The 18,933-nt window shown below is 41.1% G+C and overlaps 3 protein-coding genes across 9 annotated transcripts in view; all 3 read left to right on the top strand.

Annotated features, from left to right (window-relative positions):
- Positions 1-3,274, top strand: part of ATOSA (atos homolog A) — a 29,086-nt gene extending 25,812 nt beyond the window's left edge. For all 3 annotated transcript variants that reach the window (XM_087878173.1, XM_087878174.1, XM_087878172.1), the window contains 2 exons: positions 886-1,085; positions 2,681-3,274. In XM_087878173.1, coding sequence (XP_087734299.1) covers positions 886-1,085; positions 2,681-2,834 — 354 coding nt within the window. In that variant the 3' untranslated portion in view covers positions 2,835-3,274. The remainder of the gene's footprint in view (positions 1-885; positions 1,086-2,680) is intronic.
- Positions 3,275-4,647: 1,373 nt separating this feature from the next.
- Positions 4,648-10,829, top strand: ARPP19 (cAMP regulated phosphoprotein 19). 2 transcript variants are annotated; one of them, XM_034432659.3, is made up of 3 exons: positions 4,648-5,350; positions 7,079-7,201; positions 7,677-10,829. In XM_034432659.3, the coding sequence occupies exons 1-3, from the start codon at positions 5,306-5,308 to the stop codon at positions 7,845-7,847; spliced, it is 339 nt and encodes a 112-aa protein (XP_034288550.1). In that variant the 5' UTR covers positions 4,648-5,305; the 3' UTR covers positions 7,848-10,829. The 2 variants fall into 2 exon arrangements, with proteins under 2 accessions (XP_034288550.1, XP_034288549.1); XM_034432658.3 differs by lacking the exon at positions 4,648-5,350 and adding an exon at positions 5,532-5,910.
- Positions 10,830-11,475: 646 nt separating this feature from the next.
- MYO5A (myosin VA) overlaps positions 11,476-18,933 on the top strand; it is a 72,185-nt gene continuing 64,727 nt past the window's right edge. For 2 of the 4 annotated variants that reach the window (XM_060689430.2, XM_087878168.1), the window contains exon 1: positions 11,476-14,834. In XM_060689430.2, coding sequence (XP_060545413.2) covers positions 14,808-14,834 — 27 coding nt within the window. In that variant the 5' untranslated portion in view covers positions 11,476-14,807. The remainder of the gene's footprint in view (positions 14,835-18,933) is intronic. The other 2 variants (XM_087878171.1, XM_087878170.1) reach the window with 1 other exon arrangement.

Genomic DNA, 18,933 nt, shown 5'->3' with positions numbered 1-18,933 from the left:
TATCAAGAAATTAATATGTTTGCAAAATACAGAGATTTTGTAGAGAGTGAGTCCTAATAGAATCAATTCTACTAAGCAATGATTAAGTCAAGGCAAAGATTTTTATTACACTTACATGAGTTAATCAGCTCACTAATGCAAGAGTGTCTATGTCACATTTACAACCGCATTGTCAAAGGCAGTAATATGCAATTGTTAGGTTTTTGCATCTTCAGCATTTCCTTTCCTTTTGAATCTTCCCCCAATCATACAGATGTGGGTCAGTCAGTTTTATTCAGGATAAAGCCCCATAGATAGTCTTTGGTTCATGAAATTTGGTGTCATAATACATTTAATCGTTTTTGGGGTGCTTATAGGAATTTTTTAGTTTTGCTGCAATACACTACACTATTCCTACCTCTCTAATCAAAATATTTAGTAATTCTTTGCAATACCATCCCAAAACAAAACAGGAAATTATGATCAGAAAGGTATAAAACCAAGCTTGGGCATTGAAATGAGATGTTTTTTTTCCCCTTCAATCTCAGAGGTTGTTAAACTTTCTAATTAGAACAGTACTTGATAAAATTAAAGTGTACATAAGAGAAATGTTGACCAGTGGCTTTAAATAACAACTGCTAACTATTTGTCCAGCACTGGAAGGAGGAATAACATGTTAAAATTAATTTTTGTAGCTTTAAGAAACACCAGTGAGAAAACTGAGCATCTGGTGTTAGATTAGGGTTGGCCAAAACCACAGTTTCCTCCATGCTGGCAACACTGGGTGAACAAATTTTCTAGAGGAGATACCATGGATCCATCTTTCTAAATACATTTCATTCTTTTTACCTGCTTTAGCAATTTCAATTAATTCTCAAATAAGGCCATTCTTTTTTTCCCCTCTAGACCTTATTTAATCCTAATAAGACTGTGGTGAAGATGTTTGTGGTGATCTATGACTTACGAGAGATGCCTGCCAATCACCAGACATTCCTGCGGCAAAGAACTTTTTCTGTCCCTGTAAAGCGAGAAACAAGAAAAAGCATTCTTCAACAAAATACTCGACATACTGAAGAGAGACTATTACGCTACCTCATTCATCTGAGGTGAGAACGTGGCTGAGGGAACAAAGGTGTGAGATGCTATCTGGCATGACCTTTGGAGGGCCCCAAGGGGCTGCCGTTGACATGACAGGATGGGGCTGTGCCGAAGATGGCTGGCAGGGTGGGGTTTTTGGTAGGTTGGTTTTTGTTTTTTGTTTTTTTGCTTTTTAACGGTGATATACTTGCACAATGGTTTTCCACAAAGAGCAGGAAATGTGCTGTCACTTGTCAGCAGTCAAGATCAAAGATTAGTGAAATGGTATAGGGCCGTGATAGCGAACCTATGGCACATGTGCACGCAGACCCCAGGTCAGATCTCTGTGGTGTTTCTTTTGTGAGCTTCTGTTTCCCTGCAAATGACAAAACAGAAGCTGACGAAAGAAAAAGATCTTACCTCTTGCCACACTGCTGGTGTTGGGATGCCCTGCCTCCCGCTGGCCAGCTGGTCTTCGGGTCTCTGCTGTGCATGTGCACTTGTGCACGTTCGCACATGTCCACACATGTCCGCACATGCTCACATTTGTGCATGCCCACGCATGCGTGTATATGTGCACATGCACACACCTTTCAGTTTGGCCATGCATGTGTGTGTAGTTTGGACACTCAGTGTCTAAAAGGTTCACCATCACTGGTATAGGTTTCCTTGCCTGAGCAGGGGGTTGGACTAGAAGACCTCCAATACTATATTATAGTATTAAGATTGGGTTAGAGTTAAGATTGTAAACCATCTAGAGTGATCTTGTGTTAAGATAAATTAATAAATTTTACAAATAAATAAATTACAAATAAAACAAAAGGGGCCTTTAAGGGAACTTAGGGACTGTGTGTGTTGCTGGGCACACATTACCCAGCCCTATTCCACCTAATTTAGGAACCCCCTAATTTTAAGTAGCAATGGAGCATCTTTTGGAACAAGTCCATGATTGAGAATGCTGTTACATTCACCTATTAATTGAAACATAGATAGCAGCATCAATTTGCTTTGACAGATTTTCTTTTATTCAAATAATTTGAATTAATTTGAAACTTAAAACTAAGCAACTCGGGTTTAGCAGCTGAAATCATAGACATCCTCGCCAAAAGAAAATAAGTCTTGGTACAGTCAACTATTTAATGGCTGAATCTCCTGGGAGACGCTAATTTAAGATGTGCCACACTGCTGTGGTGAACCTACCTTAGGAAGGTCAGCAAAAACATTTGAACCAGACTAAAGCTGGTTGTCTTGCAAAACCCAAGAGGTCAATAATGCAGCTCTTCATGTGGACTCACTGGATCACTTGAATGTCTAAACCAGCTTCTGTAAAATAAGCTAAATGTCCAGTCATTAATTTATGGTATACTTGCATCTGGACTGAAAGTTCTTCAGAATTGCTATAGACAGTTCACACAGAGAGAGCGGTGCCATAGAAAAAAATAAGGGACACTATTTTGAAATATAAACATTAATGGTTATGCTAGGGTGCTTTGCCTGAATATAACAAATTTCCAAAGTTGTAATCGCTTGTTAAATTTGTTCTTAGGGTCATGTAGGACTTCACTCTTGTGAGACATTGACAGTAGTTATGTGATTATTTATCAGTTATCTGTTCCTTTCCCAGGTTCCAGAGTTCCAAGTCTGGAAAGATCTACCTCTACAGAGATGTAAGACTTCTGTTTTCCCGAAAATCTATGGAAGTGGACAGTGGCGCTGCATATGAACTCAAATCTTACACTGAATCTCCAATGAATCCTCAGTTTTCACCCCGGTGTTAGCAAAACACAACCGTGAAACTATTTCCTCAATGACCAGATTATTATTCAAGACAAAACAATAAAATATCCTGTGCAAAACCTGAATCACGGAGGTAGTGAGAAGGATGGTCAGATGGGAGTCAAAATCTCTTGGACCAGTTCAGAAAAGTTTTTAGAATGAGCTTTGTGTATTCTGAATAGACTGGAAAACACTTAGTCGTAACCTTTTTTATACTCGTTTTAAACCACTTCATTGGATGTGTTGCAATAGCAGAGTCCCAAATTAGTTTAGTGTTTACACCTTATTTTATTTTTATTTTTGGGCTATTTAATATTTAATGTTCCTTTCACTTAAGTGATGTTTGTCTTTACTGTTCTAATGTAGCACAAATCCGATGTAAAATCATACTACGTATTTTTGACATTAATATTGAAATCTTGAAATATATACAGAACCTTTACTTTGATGCGTGATGTGTTTTTCAGTGACTCTTAACTCATTCAGAATAAAGATGAGATTTTGGACTTCCATTACATTATCATACTATGCAAAGGATCTGGGGGCAGAAGGAGGATCGTGTGACTCTTTTCCATTGCTCATTTCTTTCCATGCTTAGTTTCCATGATAAACACAAAACCACACCAAAAGAAAAACGTTTTGATTACTCATGGTTAAGTTGACTCATAATTAGCATTTCCTTTCCTATTTAAAGGTTTTTCCTCAAGCATTTCACTTATCCTAATAGATACCCCACATTTGGCATTACATTGCTTTCCCATGCCTGATTTTCTCAGACTACAGGGCTTTTTTATTTTTTAAGATGTACTGTGAAAACAAAGTCATATTTATATTGTAAATATATGTGAAAACAGCTATATTTGAATTCTGGTTTTATTTTGAGAGTCTTTGTGCTCAGTGGATCACCTCCCCTTTTTTTGTTCCATAGTTGGTTCTAGAAAGTTAATTCTTTCATTGCAGTATATTGCAAAAGAACTGCCCATGCCATGTGTTAGTACAGCCGCTGCAATGGAAGAATACTCTTTAGAGTTGTGTTTCTCAAACTTAACAACTTGAAGAGGGGTGGATTTCGAGTTGAAGTCCATACAGCTTCAAGTTGCCGAGGTTTGAAAAACACAGCTTCAGAGTATTCTCTTGTGGTTAGTATTTGAAAGAATTAGAATTAAGAGAAGCATTATTCTTATACTGCTTATATTTCTCTTTTGTTATTCAATTCCAAAATACAGTGTTAAGCAAAAAACTAAAAACAAGTGTTTATCTCAATACTTGATCCCCAACAAACTTAAGTTCTTTTGCAGGTCTGAAAAATAAAAAATAGTCTCTGGGAAAGATACTTGTCTTTGTTACAACCAAAGTTTTGGTTTTTCCCCTCCTTGCATAATTGGATATAAAATCCCTTTCCCAAAAGTAATGAAAGAAATTAGGCTTATTTACTCTACAAATCTTACCTTCCTACTAAGATGGAGCAGTTAGAGTAATTACCATAAATAATTACTGAAACACTTGTTTTCTTGCATGCATTTGAATATAAAGCAAAACTCCCCCTCCCAGGCATCTAAGAGATTTGCCATGAAGGGCAAAGATTTGGTGCCTTGAAATAAGTGTCTTAAGCCACTTTAGGCACTAAAGAATGGAAAGGAAAGTTATAAAAAGGCAAAAATACATGCTTCAGATTGAGTCTTGAGTCCCTTTGGGTACTGAAACTAGAAAGATGGCTTAGAAATTTGGGGTCAGTCAAATTCAATCAGTCATTTAAAAAAGCTAACTGATGAGTAAGCAGAGTGAGAATTGCCTTAATATTTAAGGTCTTTAATATTACATAATGTTAGGTTGATTTAGAAGCAAGGCCAGTCAGCAATCCGATTTATCCTTTGCAAATTTCCCATGGTTTCAATCCTTAGTTTTCAGAATCAAACATTTCCAAGTATACAGACGTAGGCCCCATTGTTACACCAACGAGGTTTTTCTGAAATTGCAGAAAGACATGGCTCAACCAAGCTTATCCCATACATCTCTACTCATGAGAAAGCGCTCTGGAGCTTCTCAACTGCTCCACTAACAGCCTTATTAAACGTTCCTCTCTGCATCTCCAGTGGGACAAATAAGGCATCTCCTTCAGAAACTTCAGCTCCCAGAATGCCTCAGGAACCAACTCCCAGTGACGTAGCCGATGACGCACGCAGCCTAACAAGCCAAGCTCGCGCAGGGAAGCCAGTCGCCCTCCGCGCCTCTCTCGCTTTTGGTGTGTGCGGCTCGCTCATTTTGCTCTTAGGAGGCGTCTCGAGGAAGTTTGGCCCGGTCGGCTCGCCGTCTTCGCCGTCGGCCATCTTGTGAGCGGCTCTGTGTATATGTGTGTGTGAGGGGGGCGGAATACCAGCGGCCGCAGGCGGTGGTTGGAGCTTCGCTTTCCAGGCGGTAGGCCTTTCTCGCCCGGGGAAGGGAGGTTCCTGGCATCCCGGTTGTCTGGGCGGCCATGTCTGCGGAGAACCTGGAGCCCGCTTCGGCAGAGGAGCAGAAGGTGAGGGGCAAAAAGAGCAGCGGGCGGCGAGGGCGGCAAACCAGGAGGAGAAAACTTCCTGAGGGAGGGGGGGGGTCCCGCCGAGAGGCCTACCCGGCGGGGTGCGTGTGTGGAAAAAAAAAAACGCCATTCCTGGCTCTCTTCCCCCCCCCCCCACAGTGGGGGCTGCAGGCTCTCCACCCGAGGCACGATTTCCTCTCAAGCCCCCGCGAGAAAGTGGGAGGGGGGACACACACGCCCACGCAGGCAGGCAAAGCCTCTGCGGGTTTAGCTCCCCCCCATCTCTCCACGACGGTGGAATAATTCCGAATTGGGTCGCTTTCCCCTCGCCCGCACCCCCCCCGAGAGCGGGAGGGGTTTCCCAGGACCCCCCCTAAGGTGGGCGTGACCCTCTCCCCCCCTCCCCGCGTGGCTGCGGTCGCCGGGGGCGTCTGATTGCAGCAGGCGAGGCGGGATTCTGACGTCATCGGGCTCTAATGCGCAGCCCCCCCCAAAGAAAAAATTAAGGAGTGATGATCAGAGACTCTCAGGCTGTGCCCGGCGGCCTTCTGCGATTCAAGGTAGGCCGCCGTCAATCCGATCCCCGAAACTTGGGTTTGAGGCAGATCTTTTGTCTTGGCTCTCAGTGTTTGGGGTTTAATAGCCTTCAGGATGGAAACTTCGTTCGGCATCGAGCTGGAAGGGACCTTGGAGGTCTTCTAGTCCAGCCCCCCTGGCTCAAGCAGGAGAAACCTATACTATTTCAGATAAGTCACTGTCCAGTCTTTTCTTAAAAAACCTCCCCTGATGAAACACCCACAACCTCTGAAGGGGAAGCGGTTCCATTGATTAATTTGTCCTCATTGTTCGGAAGCAAGTTTCTCCTTGCTTCCAGGTTGCTTCTCTTCTCGATTAGTTTCCATCCCTTGCTTCTTGTCCTGCCCTCTTTGGAAAAGAAGTTGACCCCCTCCCCCTCTTTGTGGCAACCTCTTCAATACTGGAAGACTGCTAATCATGTTCTCCCTAGTCTTTCTTTTCTCTAGACTAGCCAAACCCAAATCCTGCAACCCTTCCTCATATGTTTTAGTCTCCAGGCCTTTATACTACCATTGCTATGGTTGTGTTTCAGACCATAAAGAAAGAGCAGAAAGCGTCGAAAATAGGACAGACATGAACAAAATAACACAGTACCTTGACTCAAAGGTGCTTTTTCAAGAGGTAACCGGACTTTCTGGTTTTTCTTTGAAGATGTTTTGCTTCTCATCCAAAAAGCTTCTTTAGCTCCAAGAGCTGAAGAAGCTTCTTGCATGAGAAATGTCTTCAATGAAAAACCAGAAAGTCCAGTTACCTCTTGAAAAAGCACCTTTGGGACAACCATGACCTGGATGACAGAATCTCCATAGATACTTAGTACCTTGACAAAAATTAAAATGATTGGATTGTGTTGGCTTGTAGTGGAACCTTGTAAGTAGGGATCTTGTAATACTCTTACCGGTTTGTTCACACGGGTAGCATCTTACACATATTACAGTATTGCAAAGTTAGGGTTGACAGTATATTAAAAGTATGTGTTGTGCAATTGGTCTTTTATGTATCTGTAAATTTGCAAACAACCCTTACATTATTTAGCTAAGAAACAATTATGAAGTAATTGTTAGATTGGATTATATATTTTTTAAACTATTAGGATATCACAATATGAATTGTGAAATCACAAAACAGTGTAATGCCAGTTTCTTGTATTTTTAGGAAATGGAAGATAAGGTGATTAGTCCTGAGAAAGCTGAAGAAGCAAAATTGAAAGCAAGATATCCTCATCTGGGCCAAAAGCCTGGGGGCTCGGATTTTTTGAGGAAGAGACTTCAGAAAGGAGTAAGATATAAAACTAATCGACATAATAAAGGGAAATGGTTTAATTTATGTTTGCTCTGAAATTAAAACCTGTATCCTAGTATAATAGCATATAGAATATTCAAACAATGCATTTAATTTATCTTCAAGGATACAAATGAATGCTGTAGATCCCCTTTTGAGTTACTTCATGCATTCTGTTCATAATGAATGCGTTCTTGGCATGTGATTGCAATGCTAAATACCCTATTCATTAATGTGAACAGGATGTTGTAAGCATTTCTAACTATCAAATGATAACAAAACCAGGATTCTCCATCTTAACACATTTTATCTTTACTTGGTGAGTTTTTCCAGATAAGGATCAACATGCCTTTTATTCTGCATATGCATCAACGTAATTAAATTAGCCTAGATGCTGAAGCATGTATGTAATTCTTGGAGGAACTACATTATATTTTTTGTTATATTTCACTTGATAACGTTTATCTTGCAGCAAAAGTACTTTGATTCCGGGGATTACAATATGGCAAAAGCAAAGATGAAGAACAAGCAGCTTCCTACTGCAGCTCCTGATAAGACTGAAGTCACAGGTGACCACATTCCTACACCACAGGACCTTCCACAACGGAAACCATCTCTTGTTGCTAGCAAACTGGCTGGCTGACTAGGCTGGCAGAACTGCATGAAACTTCTTATTCCCTTAATCTTTCCTTAAGTTTTTTTTTCCTCACATTTTTGTTTCCACTAAGTCATTGACTGACTGCTTGGCAGGTAGTGGTAGCGTGTGCTGCTATTGTAAGAGTCCAATTAAGAATTGCGTAGTCCTTGGACGAGTTGAGAACAATGCACTGATTTTTTTTTTTTTAAAAAAAAGACATGTTTTGTTTAGAGCAATGTAATCTACTTGAAAAATGTACATATTACCCATTTGCTAGTGTAGGGCTGGTTCCAGCAAGTGACAAAGCAAGTTTGAAATTTTTTAATGTTTTGGCGTTCCTTAGTTCACTTTAATTACAGTGTAATATGTTTGTATCAAATACAAGTTCCTTTTTTCCCCCTTGTGTTTTGGTTTTGAAAAGTAGAGGTTTTAGACAGTAAGTTGCTAGAAGGTAAAGCATGTATTAAAAACGATGGGGCTTTCACTAAATTTGTGTATTTACTCTTGAACTTGAATGGCCTTAAACCTACTTCAGCTTTAACAATAGATTTTTTTACTTGAGCAATATTTGCTCATTTTGGTGTAATTCTTGTAAACTTTGTGCTTATTGACAACTGTCTGTTGAAGCTGGTATTCTTTTGGGTCCTGTAGCATAGAACACATTTTTAAAGTGGATGAAGTGTGCATGTGCATTGACTGCATTCACTTTTGTGCCATGTCTGTAAATAAGATAGTTTTGCACAATTTTTGCAAATACGTTAACTTTACACTTTTAAAAATGTGCCAACTGCAAGCACAAATTCTGTCTCTTGGAAAACCATAATACTTATTTGAATCAAAACCTCCTTGGTGAAAAGTAATAACTTGTATGCTTAAAATCTGGAAACTTTTGAAGTACTATGGATAGATCAGCTTTACCAATGCATTTTCCCATTAATTGATACAATGTTCAGTATAAATACTTCTTCTATATATATACAAAACAGTTTATCTGAAACAACGAGGTTTTATTTATTTCAAGGGACTTAACTTAAAACACATTAAGCTACTTTTAAATCACCCTATATAGGGACTTCCAGCACTACTATATTTCTTCAGAACACTTGAAGATCTCTTTTTAAAATTAAATGCAAGAAGTTTAAATCATAAAATTATGGATACTTCTGTGCTGCTACTAGAGGCCTCCAACGTTCTAAAAACAGCACCTGCTATTTTAGGAGTAGTTTAAAAAGAATACAAACACTTTTTAGATTAAGAAGTAAAGATGGTATTGGTTAGAATTGATATGTTCTAAAATTATGATGTCTTGTAAGATAAGAGTGCTTTGTCATTGTATATTATAAATATTAAAAGCAATCGTATCTTGGATATAATTGGCTACCTATTCACATATAAAAATTAACAACAAAAATACTATTTTGTCTGTCTTAAAATCTCAGATTTACTTGACATTCTCACTCTGAAAGATTTTCTGTATAGTTTGAGAGATTTGACTTTAGGCAATAGAAGCTGGATTTTTCCCAAGGTAGTCTCTGAAAGTAATAAATTTCTGCTGCACTTCTTTTATAAATAAATTCAACATTCATACAAAGTATTCCAAGGTATTGGGCATAGCCTTGCTACATCTCAAATTTTAAAAGGTTACTTTATACTGATCCGAATCTCTGTTAGCTGCACGGATGACAGAATTGAATAATTTGTAATTTCTGGTTTATTTAGGAGGGCTATTTTGTCACTTCTCCCCTAAAGCTATATTTTTTCTTTTGTCTGAGTAATAATGACATGAGATCTCTTCCTGCTACAATCTGCTTCAATTTTGTGTCCCGGTTGTATTAAAATTTGAACGTCATGAGCAGTAAAATCAGCACAGGAAAGATACTTCGTTGGGGATAGAACTGAGAACCTAGTATCTGATTTGAGAACATGTAATGTTTAGTGGAAGCTGTTCTAACAAACATTGTTTCTTTTTTATAAGAGGCCGACCCTGTTGAGTAGCTTAAAATGACTTCCTAACAGATTGCTGCAGATTATAGTATGGTGAATTGGTTTGGTGGATAAGGAGGTATATAAACTATGTCAATCTAAACATTCCATTCTCCTGCTTACAATGCTTATATTTTTGTATTGATAAGACTGGACAAATGTTAGGGATACAAAAACACAAGCTGAACGATTGTAAAAATAGCTATTCCAGTACCAGTCAGCTTTGATAATGAATCTGTCTCTAAAAAACCTCAGCAACTGAAGATAGGTTGGTCTTCTATTAAGGATGCAAATAGTTTGATCAGTAATAATTTCTCAGAAGAGAGAATGGACGTCTAAACTGCAGTTTATTTCAACAAGATAAAGCTGTTACGTGTGTGTATATACTGTATAATATGAGTTTTACCATTTGATACCTTTTTCAGAGATCTGCACTACAGCCTAACAATCTGCTTTATGCAGTGATTAGTAATGCTCAAGGATGTCTGTACCCAAAATAAATGGTAGCCTCCCAACTCCTCCCCAGTAGCTCAGTAATAGTGTGTCAAGTGATAAAGTTTCCCCCATTTCTGCTCCATCCACCGAGTTTGCCCATTGTCGCAAGAATCTGTGTGATCATGTGTATGCAGAATTGCCTGCTCTGATAAGTCCTTTGATGCATTCCATAACCCGAGGCAATGAGGATTTCGGTTGCTCCCTACAGTTTTCAGTCTGTATAATATGCATAATAAATACAATTAGTTTTCACTGCTCTGTAGAAACTTTTGTCTGGTGTTTTACTGATACACCTTCCCCCATACCCACCCACAATAACTGCCTTGAATTCCTTAATTCTGACTAAAAGCATTGGTTTCCATGGAATTAATTTTGTATTAAGGAAAAAGCTTCTGTTTTCTAGTATGTTTTCAATATTAAACCTATAATGTTCTTGACTGTAACTCTATATACCTCAGTTATTTTTCTAAAAATTGTATTAAATGTTATGATTTGATTTTAATACACTAATAGGCTTGTTTCTATGCAATTCATTTATGAAAATTGATTCTGAAAATTAATCCGAGAATCATCAGAAAGGATTCTTCAGACAAATCCCCGAAGGGGCAGGAACTATGTAAACTCTTTAGTGTTCAGACTTCCTCTGATACTTTCTGGTACAAAATTGCAGGTCCCATGTTTTTATCTGCAGTATACCCTCTTTGTAGATACAATAACACATTGGGATCTGATGTACTTGTAATTTTGGTAAAATGAAGGTGCTGAATTCCACCTGCATAGCTAACCTTAGCTCTTTTAATTATTTGAATAGAAATATCTTCTATTTACAACCAGACGAATAGGATCTATTCTGGTTGATAAAACGGCCAAGTTGAATGTAAACCAACTTTTACAAATTGGGGTTTGATAGACCTTACTAAACTTTTATGAGAGCTTCAGAATTTTTGGAAATGTGTGGGAAGGGGGCCAATGTCATTAGCTTTAGTATGAAAATATTACACTAAAGGAGAGCACTATAGCTATCACATTTCTGCTAAGAATCCAGTCACCTGGTTAATCTTTGTAAACTGTCTTATTTTTTGGCCTAATCTATATTATGCTACTAAAATTCTCCTGTTTTTACCCTCCAGTTGGCTCAAATGGTTGGTTGTACCGGAAAGTTTAAAAGATGTAGAAAACATCCAAAAGCCATCGCTCCTAATGGAATCTACACAATGTTCACACCAGTTTTATTTGCAAACTTCTGGTCACTGCAGTGTCTCACAGTCACGATACACTTTTGAGATGACACCATCCAACATCAGGGTAAAAAAAACCCAACAGCTTAATTATGCCTCGTGGAAAGGAGGAGGATGTCATATAGTCAACAAATAACACCAAACATCAGGAAGTGGTCACATCAGACTATTTTCTCTCAAAAGGATGACTCAGTGGGTCATAGGTTGTCTGGTCTTGCAATTTATTTTGTGGGCTTCACTAAGAAACGTAACAGGTGGACTTTGTTGGATTAAGATTAGTGGAAGCCCAGTCTTTTGTTGAGCACAAATCGGCCATGTGTACATAACATAACCACTCGTGCTTGGCTTGCTATACAACGGGTCCTCAAACTTTTTAAACGGGGTCAATTCACGGTCCCTCAGACTGTTGGGGGCCTGGACCAGCTGGGTGGGCGTGGCTAGGTCATGTGACGGTGGGCGTGGCTAGGTAGTCATGTGACTGGGTGGTCATGGCTAATTTAGCAGTCCATTAAACAATACATGCAGATTAAACTTTGTTATGCTCCTGGGGATGGAAAGCAGATTAGTGAAGGGATATGGCTGCCTTGGAATGAGTGTGTGAGAGCTTGTTTTTGGCCTCCTGGGGCCTCCATGCGTCCTGTTTTTGGCCGCCTCAGTCTCCAGAAGACAGGTGGGGGCCAGCGGGTAGGTGGGGTGATGTGGGCTGGGCAGCCTCGTGGTCCCGCGTGGGCCAGATTAATGGCTTCGGTGGGCCATATTCGGCCTGCGGGCCATAGTGTGAGGACCCCTGCTATACAGTATTACAGACCCAGCCTGTGAAATTGGTTTATTCAAGATATTGTTCACACACACACAAAAAAAGGAACTGGCAGCAGGTGGCAGCACTTGACCATGACTGATCTTGAAAAGTAGGGTTGAGTTTGATGCTACTTGGAGACTACATAACCCAGACAGCAACAGTAAGATGGGTGCATACGTATGTCTATGGCTTATTTCATGATCCTGCTGAATATTTTCATGGGTTAATGAAATGAAGACTGGAGGAATCTCTGGTTTAGGATGATGGAGGAACCATCCCAACACAGGGATGTCTAAATCAGGTTTTTCAAGTAGTCCTCGATTTACCATCATTCATAACTCAGTTTAGTGTATCCTCATCGTCCCCCCCACCCCCCCAAATACAGGTAGTCCTCGACTTACAACCACAATTGAGGCCAACATTTCTGTTGTTATGCGGGACACTTAAGTGAGTTCTGCCTCATATTACAACCTTTCTTGCCACAGTTGTTAAATGAATCACTGCAGTTGGTGAGTTAGTAACCCGGTTGTTAAGTGAATCTGGCTTCCCCATTGGCTTTGCTTGTCAGGTCGCAAAAAAGGGGATCCCATGATCTTGGGACACAGCAACGGTCAGAAATATGAACCAGTTGCTGAGCACCTGAATTTTAATCACATGATCCTGGGGATGCTACCAAGGTCATAACTCTGAAAAAATAGTCCCAAGTCAATTTTTTTAAGTGCCGTTGTAACTGAATGGTCACTAAATGAACAGTTGTAACTCGAGAACTACCTGTATTAAGGGCACGGGGCAGGAAGGACCCCCTCGCAGGCTGTCTCACTGGGTCTGATGGAAGATTTCTTTTCATTCTTGAGGAATTGAATAGAATAACAGAGTTGGAAGGGACCTGGGAGGTCTTCTAGTCCAACCCCCTGCTTAGGCAGGAAACCCTACACCACTTCAGACAAATGGTTATCCAACATCTTTTTAAAAACCTCCATTGTTGGAGCATTCACAACTTCTGGAGGCAAGTTGTTCCTCTGATTAATTGTTCTCACTGTCAGGAAATTTCTCCTTAGTTCTAGGTTGCTTCTCTCCTCGATTAGTTCCCACCCATTAATTCTTGTCTTGCCCTCAGGTGTTTTATTATTTATTTATTTATTGGTTCGATTTATATGCCGCCCTTCTCCGGACACTCAGGGCGGCTTACAATGCGTTAAGCAATAGCCTTCATACTTTTTGTATATACCTGCTTAGTAGGGCTTTCGCCCCCCCCACAAAGCGGTGTTCTTTTTTTATACAAAGTCAGCTTATTGCCCCCACAATCCGGGTCCTCATTTTACCTACCTCGAAAGGATGGAAGGCTGAGTCAACCTTGAGCCTGGTGAGATTTTGAACTCGCAGTAATTGCAGGCAGCTGGTGCTACTTAACAGCAGTTTAGTCTGCTGCGCCACCAAGGCTCTTTGGAGAATAGCTGGACTCCCTCTTCTTTGGGGCAGCCCCTCAAATATCCGAACAGTGCTATCATTGTCCCCCCTTAATCCTTCTTTTTTTTAAAAAAAATTGATTTATATGCTGCCCTTCTCCAGAGACTCAGGGCGGCTTACAATGCCTTAAGCAATAGCCTTCATCCTTTTTGTATATTTATACAAAGTCAGCTTATTGCCCCCACAAACTGGGTCCTCATTTCACCTACCTTAGAAAGGATGGAAGGCTGAGTCAACCTTGAGCCTGTTGAGATTCGAACTTGCAGTCATTGCAGACAGCTGAATATTAATCACAATGCTATCAGTCTGCTGAGCCACCAGGCCCTCTTCATTAAACCAGACCCACCACCCAATTCCTCCAAACCTTCTTCCTATGTTCCACCCTCCAGCAACCCCCTCATCACCTTGCTTGCTCTTCCCTCCAAACCTTTTTTTTGAATCCCTCCTTTCTCATGAAAGGTTCCCATTTTAAGAGGGGGGGGTCGCTTCTGCAGCCCCCCCCCACACCCCAAACGAACGAGGGAGGCTTCCCTGACCCCCCCCCATTTCCTCCTCCTTCCCCCCCTCCCCACCGCCCCTACGCGACCACCCTCTGCCTCTACCCGGAGAAAAGGGGGTGAAAAAAAGAGGGTCTCTCCATCCGCCCGGGGGACGGCGGCGCGCACGCTCGGGCGCCTCCGCCGGTACCCAGCATGCCTGACGAGGCGGAGGCAACGGCGGAGGGGCCGCCCGCATCTCCTCATCCTTCTCTCTCGGCGCATCTCAGGTAGCGACATGGCTGAGGGGAGCCAGTAAGCCGCCTAACCAACCGACCGCCTCTCTCTCTTTTTCTATCTCCCTCCCTCACGTCCGCCCCGCCTTCGGCTCCTCCAGCCGGCCCCGAGGCCCGACCGACCTCGGGTTGGGGAAGACGGCGGCGGAGGCAGTGGAGGAGGAGGAGGAGGAGGAGGAGGCGGCGGCTGCTCCTCCACCACCACCACCACCATGGCGGCCTCCGAGCTCTACACGAAGGTGAGGGCGCGCGCGCCCGCCCGCGCGGCAGGAGGAAACCAGGCCCTGCCCGGGTGACCGTTGGAGGTTGCCTGGCAACGCCGTGGGGGGGGCCGCAGAGGGTGGGTGAGGGGGGAAGAGCGCCCCCAAAGAGGTGGCTGCTGCCTCCCCTCTTTTTTTTTTTGACTGGGTGGGGAGGGGGGTTTCTTTATGGGGGGGGGGCTTCTTGGCCGTAAGGAGGGAGGCCCCCCCCCTTCCTTCCCTCCTCTCCCCATCCTTGCTTGCATGCGGCATGGTTTCCTTGCTCTTGATGCCTCATTGAATAATACATATATTTTTATAATGGGCCTTCCTTGGTTTTTTTTCTTTGTTTCGTGTGGTGCCCAATTTTGGATTGCATATCCTCTCCCCCCCCCCCATAAAACGCAAAGCAGGACGACATGGCAACCTGCCCCCCCCCCTGCAGTAGCATCTTTCCGCCTGCATCTTAACTGCCTGTGTCCTCCATTTATTTTGCCTCCATCATTATCCCTGCCTCTCTCTCTCTCTCTCTTTTTGCATATCCGAATGCAAGGGGAAAATGCAAGGGGTTGGAGCATCCTTTTTATACCTTTTTTTTTTAAAAAAAAACTTATTTAAGGGCTTTCGCACCTGCATTTTGCAGTTTTGGCAGGCCCTTCCTCAAGATTCCTCTCCCTCCCTCAGAAGTGGTTGGGAATTTGAAATCGCTGCCCTAGGAAGATTTAAAAAATGCATCATTCTGTGCATTGGGAAAACTAGTTTTTTTTTTTTTTTTTAATGATGGCAGTTTTAGGAGGAATAAAATCTGCTTCATCAGCCCATGGATGGAAAACTGTCTTTTGTTTATAATAAGGCTTCTTTGAACTACCGGTTTTTCTGTTCTACATAAGCGTGAATCATGTTTGATTTAATTGTGTTTGTTTATTTCCAGTACTTATAACGCGGCCTGCTCCCCAAGGACTCTGGGTGGTGTACTGTGCAATGTTTAATGAAAAGAAAAAACTGACATTAAAGAACTGCAACCAATTTAATAGAAAAACCCAAAATTAGCCACAAAAGAAAAGCAAAAATAGTACCCAAGACAGGCATGCATTGTCAGTCACGTGGGACCAAAACTGTGTTCAATCAGCACTCAGTTGTTTCTGGAATTGCAGCAAGTTGGGAGCTCCAAATATTGCTTAAATGAAAATATTGGTCGACCATAAAGTGGGGGCTGTTTTAGAGAAAGCCTGCCTGGTGAACGCCACAGGGAAATGAAACTTTTGGGTTCTCTGAATAGCCAGGCTGGATGGGGAGATATATGTAATTTTGGCCTAATTGCAATGTCATTGTGATATTTTTTTTATTCTGTTCAGGAATAAGTTTTGTTGTCCTTGGTGGTAGAAGTAGGAATTTTAGTTTCTTAAGACTGTAAAACTAGTGATAATCTGTGTCTGGGAATGATGAATAAGAGATTGATGTTACTACCGATAAAAAAATATTTCACAACTACAAGGTTTTGATTTTTGTGCTATACATTGCTTGCTTGCTGTTATAATCTAGACAAATCTTAAAACAGAAATTATTTAAGCAGGTAAAACCTGCTTATTTCCTTTTTTTTTTTTTTTTTTGGAACTCCCCATTCTTTATTTTTGGGGGCAATTCTTTCTCTTGTTCCATATAGTTGAAGATGTAGATCTGTTTGTTGGAATAAGAAAAGTACTTGGTCTGTAGGATGCTACAAAAAAAGTTAAGATGGCAGCTGTGACGGTCAGTGGCAGCTATGACTGTTTCTTTTATTCATACAGTATGAGAAATTAAAATGCATGAACAGTTAACTTTTCAAGAGGTGGATTTAGTGATGGCCCAGGGTTCTGTAACTTAAGATGCTGTGTTCGTCTTTAGAGATTCTCAAATTTTTCTTAAACTCTTCTGTTAGTATTTTTGCTTTTCTGCTGTTTAGAGAATTGCAAAGCCTAAACAAATGGTAATGTAGAAATGGCAATTTGTTTTTTCTTTAGGGACGTATGTTACATTAATTAATTTTGGATTAGCATATTACAATTTAGTTAACTAGTGTACATCAGATCACTTTCTTTTTATTTTACTTGTTCCTTTGTGCCTTTTGAAAAGGATTTTTCTGGGGAGGTGCCTTTGAGACAGTCTTGACTCCTGGTAAACTGCCTGGACAAGTCCATGAGGTTTTTTTGGCAACATTTCTGGAAATGGCTTGTCATTGCCTTCTTCCTAGAGCTGAGAGGGAGTGACTGGCCCAAAGGCATCCAGTTGTTTCGTGCTCATATTTATCACAGTTAACTTTGCGCCTACAAGTTTACAACTCACATTTTGCCCAGTTTTTTTATCTGGTGCCTTCGTCTACTACACTAAACTGGCTCATTTTGAAAAGTTAAGTTAACTCAATTCACAGGTCCTGAAGGATGCGCAACCTAATAAATTTTCCAATCACTTCATTTGCAGCGATGTTGCAGTCTTTTAGCTTGAATTGACTCCATTCATTAGCCAGCCAAGCTTTTGTTCTTTGAGTACATAAATTGGAACTAATGCAGTTCAACATAAAAAACAGGAACCACATCAAGTGAAAAATCCCCTAACTACTGTGGCAAGGCAACAAAATCCCTCTACTTGTGACATTGGCTTTCACTAAGTGACAGATGGTGCTGATCTGTGGGAAGTGGAATAGGGTGGTTTTATTTTGAAAATAAGGCAAGCCATTTAGCAATTAAATTAGATTAGATTAACAGAGTTGGAAGGGACCTTGTAGGTCATCTAGTCCAACCCCCCCCCCCCCCCGCCCAAGCAAGAGACCTCACATTATTCTGACAGATGGCAGTCCAGTCTCCTGGAAAGCTTCCAGTGCTGAAGCTCCCACAACTTCTGAAGGCAACTTCTGTTCCATTGGTTGATTGTTCTCACTGTCAGAAAATTTCTCCTTATTTCCAGGTTGAATCTCTCCTTGTTCAGTTTCCATCCATTATTCCTTGTCTGGCCTTCAGGTGCTTTGGAAAATAGCTTGACCCCCTCCTCTCTGTGGCAGCCCCTCAAATATTGCAACACTGCTATCATGTCTCCTCTGGTCCTTTTCTTCACTAGACAAGCCCTGCCCAGTTTGTCAATTGAATCAGTCTCTAATCAGAAGTCAGTGAGGTTTGCACCCAAGTACATGGGGGTGTGGTATAGATACCTTCTTTGATAACCCATGTAGATTAATTGTGTTAAGAAGTACTGGTATATGCAATCATATATTCTATTTCAAAGGATATTTTCAGATGCCTGTTAATTCACCGGTTAAGAGACATTGTGCAACTAACATTTTTCTTTAATGGATTTTTTTATGGGGATAGTGGCTGGTGATATGCAGATGAAAGAAGCAGTAAGAAAATGGTTGTGAATGAGGCGGGATCAATATTTCTGTAGCCTGGAAGCATCCAAATCTTACAGGCCCTGGCCTAAGGACATTTGCATGGAAACTTTAATGAACTAAGATTCCTGATGGTCTGTAATTTAGAGCATCGCTACAACGGTGCAATGGATAAAAGCATTCAAAGCTTTAGGCGTTTATTTCTTTAACCAGATGTTTTAGCTCAGCTGACTAGTGTGGCCTATTTGTTTCAACGGAAGTTGCACATGTGCTTAAGATCTAAGATCAGATTTGGGAGATGGAAAATGTCAGAAATCAGCTAAATATTAATGATTAAGAGGAAAGCAGGACAGTTGTGGACAAAGGCACTTTTGTTTAGTTTTCTCCAGTTCTTTCTCTTCTATTCCTCTGTCTCCAGGTATTGCAATGGTAATGATGGTGATGGTGATAACGTTTTGAGACCATCTACCTCCCAAAGGGCTTTGGACAGCGGTACCCAGAAAAGACCAAATACAAAACATGTACATCTGGAAAACTAAAACAACCAAATATACCCCAAACCAATAAAAAACTAACAAAGGCTCAGTCATCTCAGACTTGGGTGCAGAGCCACATTTTAGCATCATAGCCTGAGAGAGTTATATAGCCTGCTATATAAAATTGCAACAGCCGGTAGGGTAGAGACAAGCAGTTAGAGAAATGGGGTGCGAACACAGTTTAACAAATGTAAATGCAGTGTGT

Source organism: Pantherophis guttatus, chromosome 13, assembly GCF_059756535.1.
Source record: "Pantherophis guttatus breed Tessera chromosome 13, ASM5975653v1, whole genome shotgun sequence".
In the NCBI taxonomy this organism is placed as follows: Eukaryota; Metazoa; Chordata; class Lepidosauria; order Squamata; family Colubridae; genus Pantherophis; species Pantherophis guttatus.
This window is presented reverse-complemented; position numbering and strand designations above follow the sequence as displayed.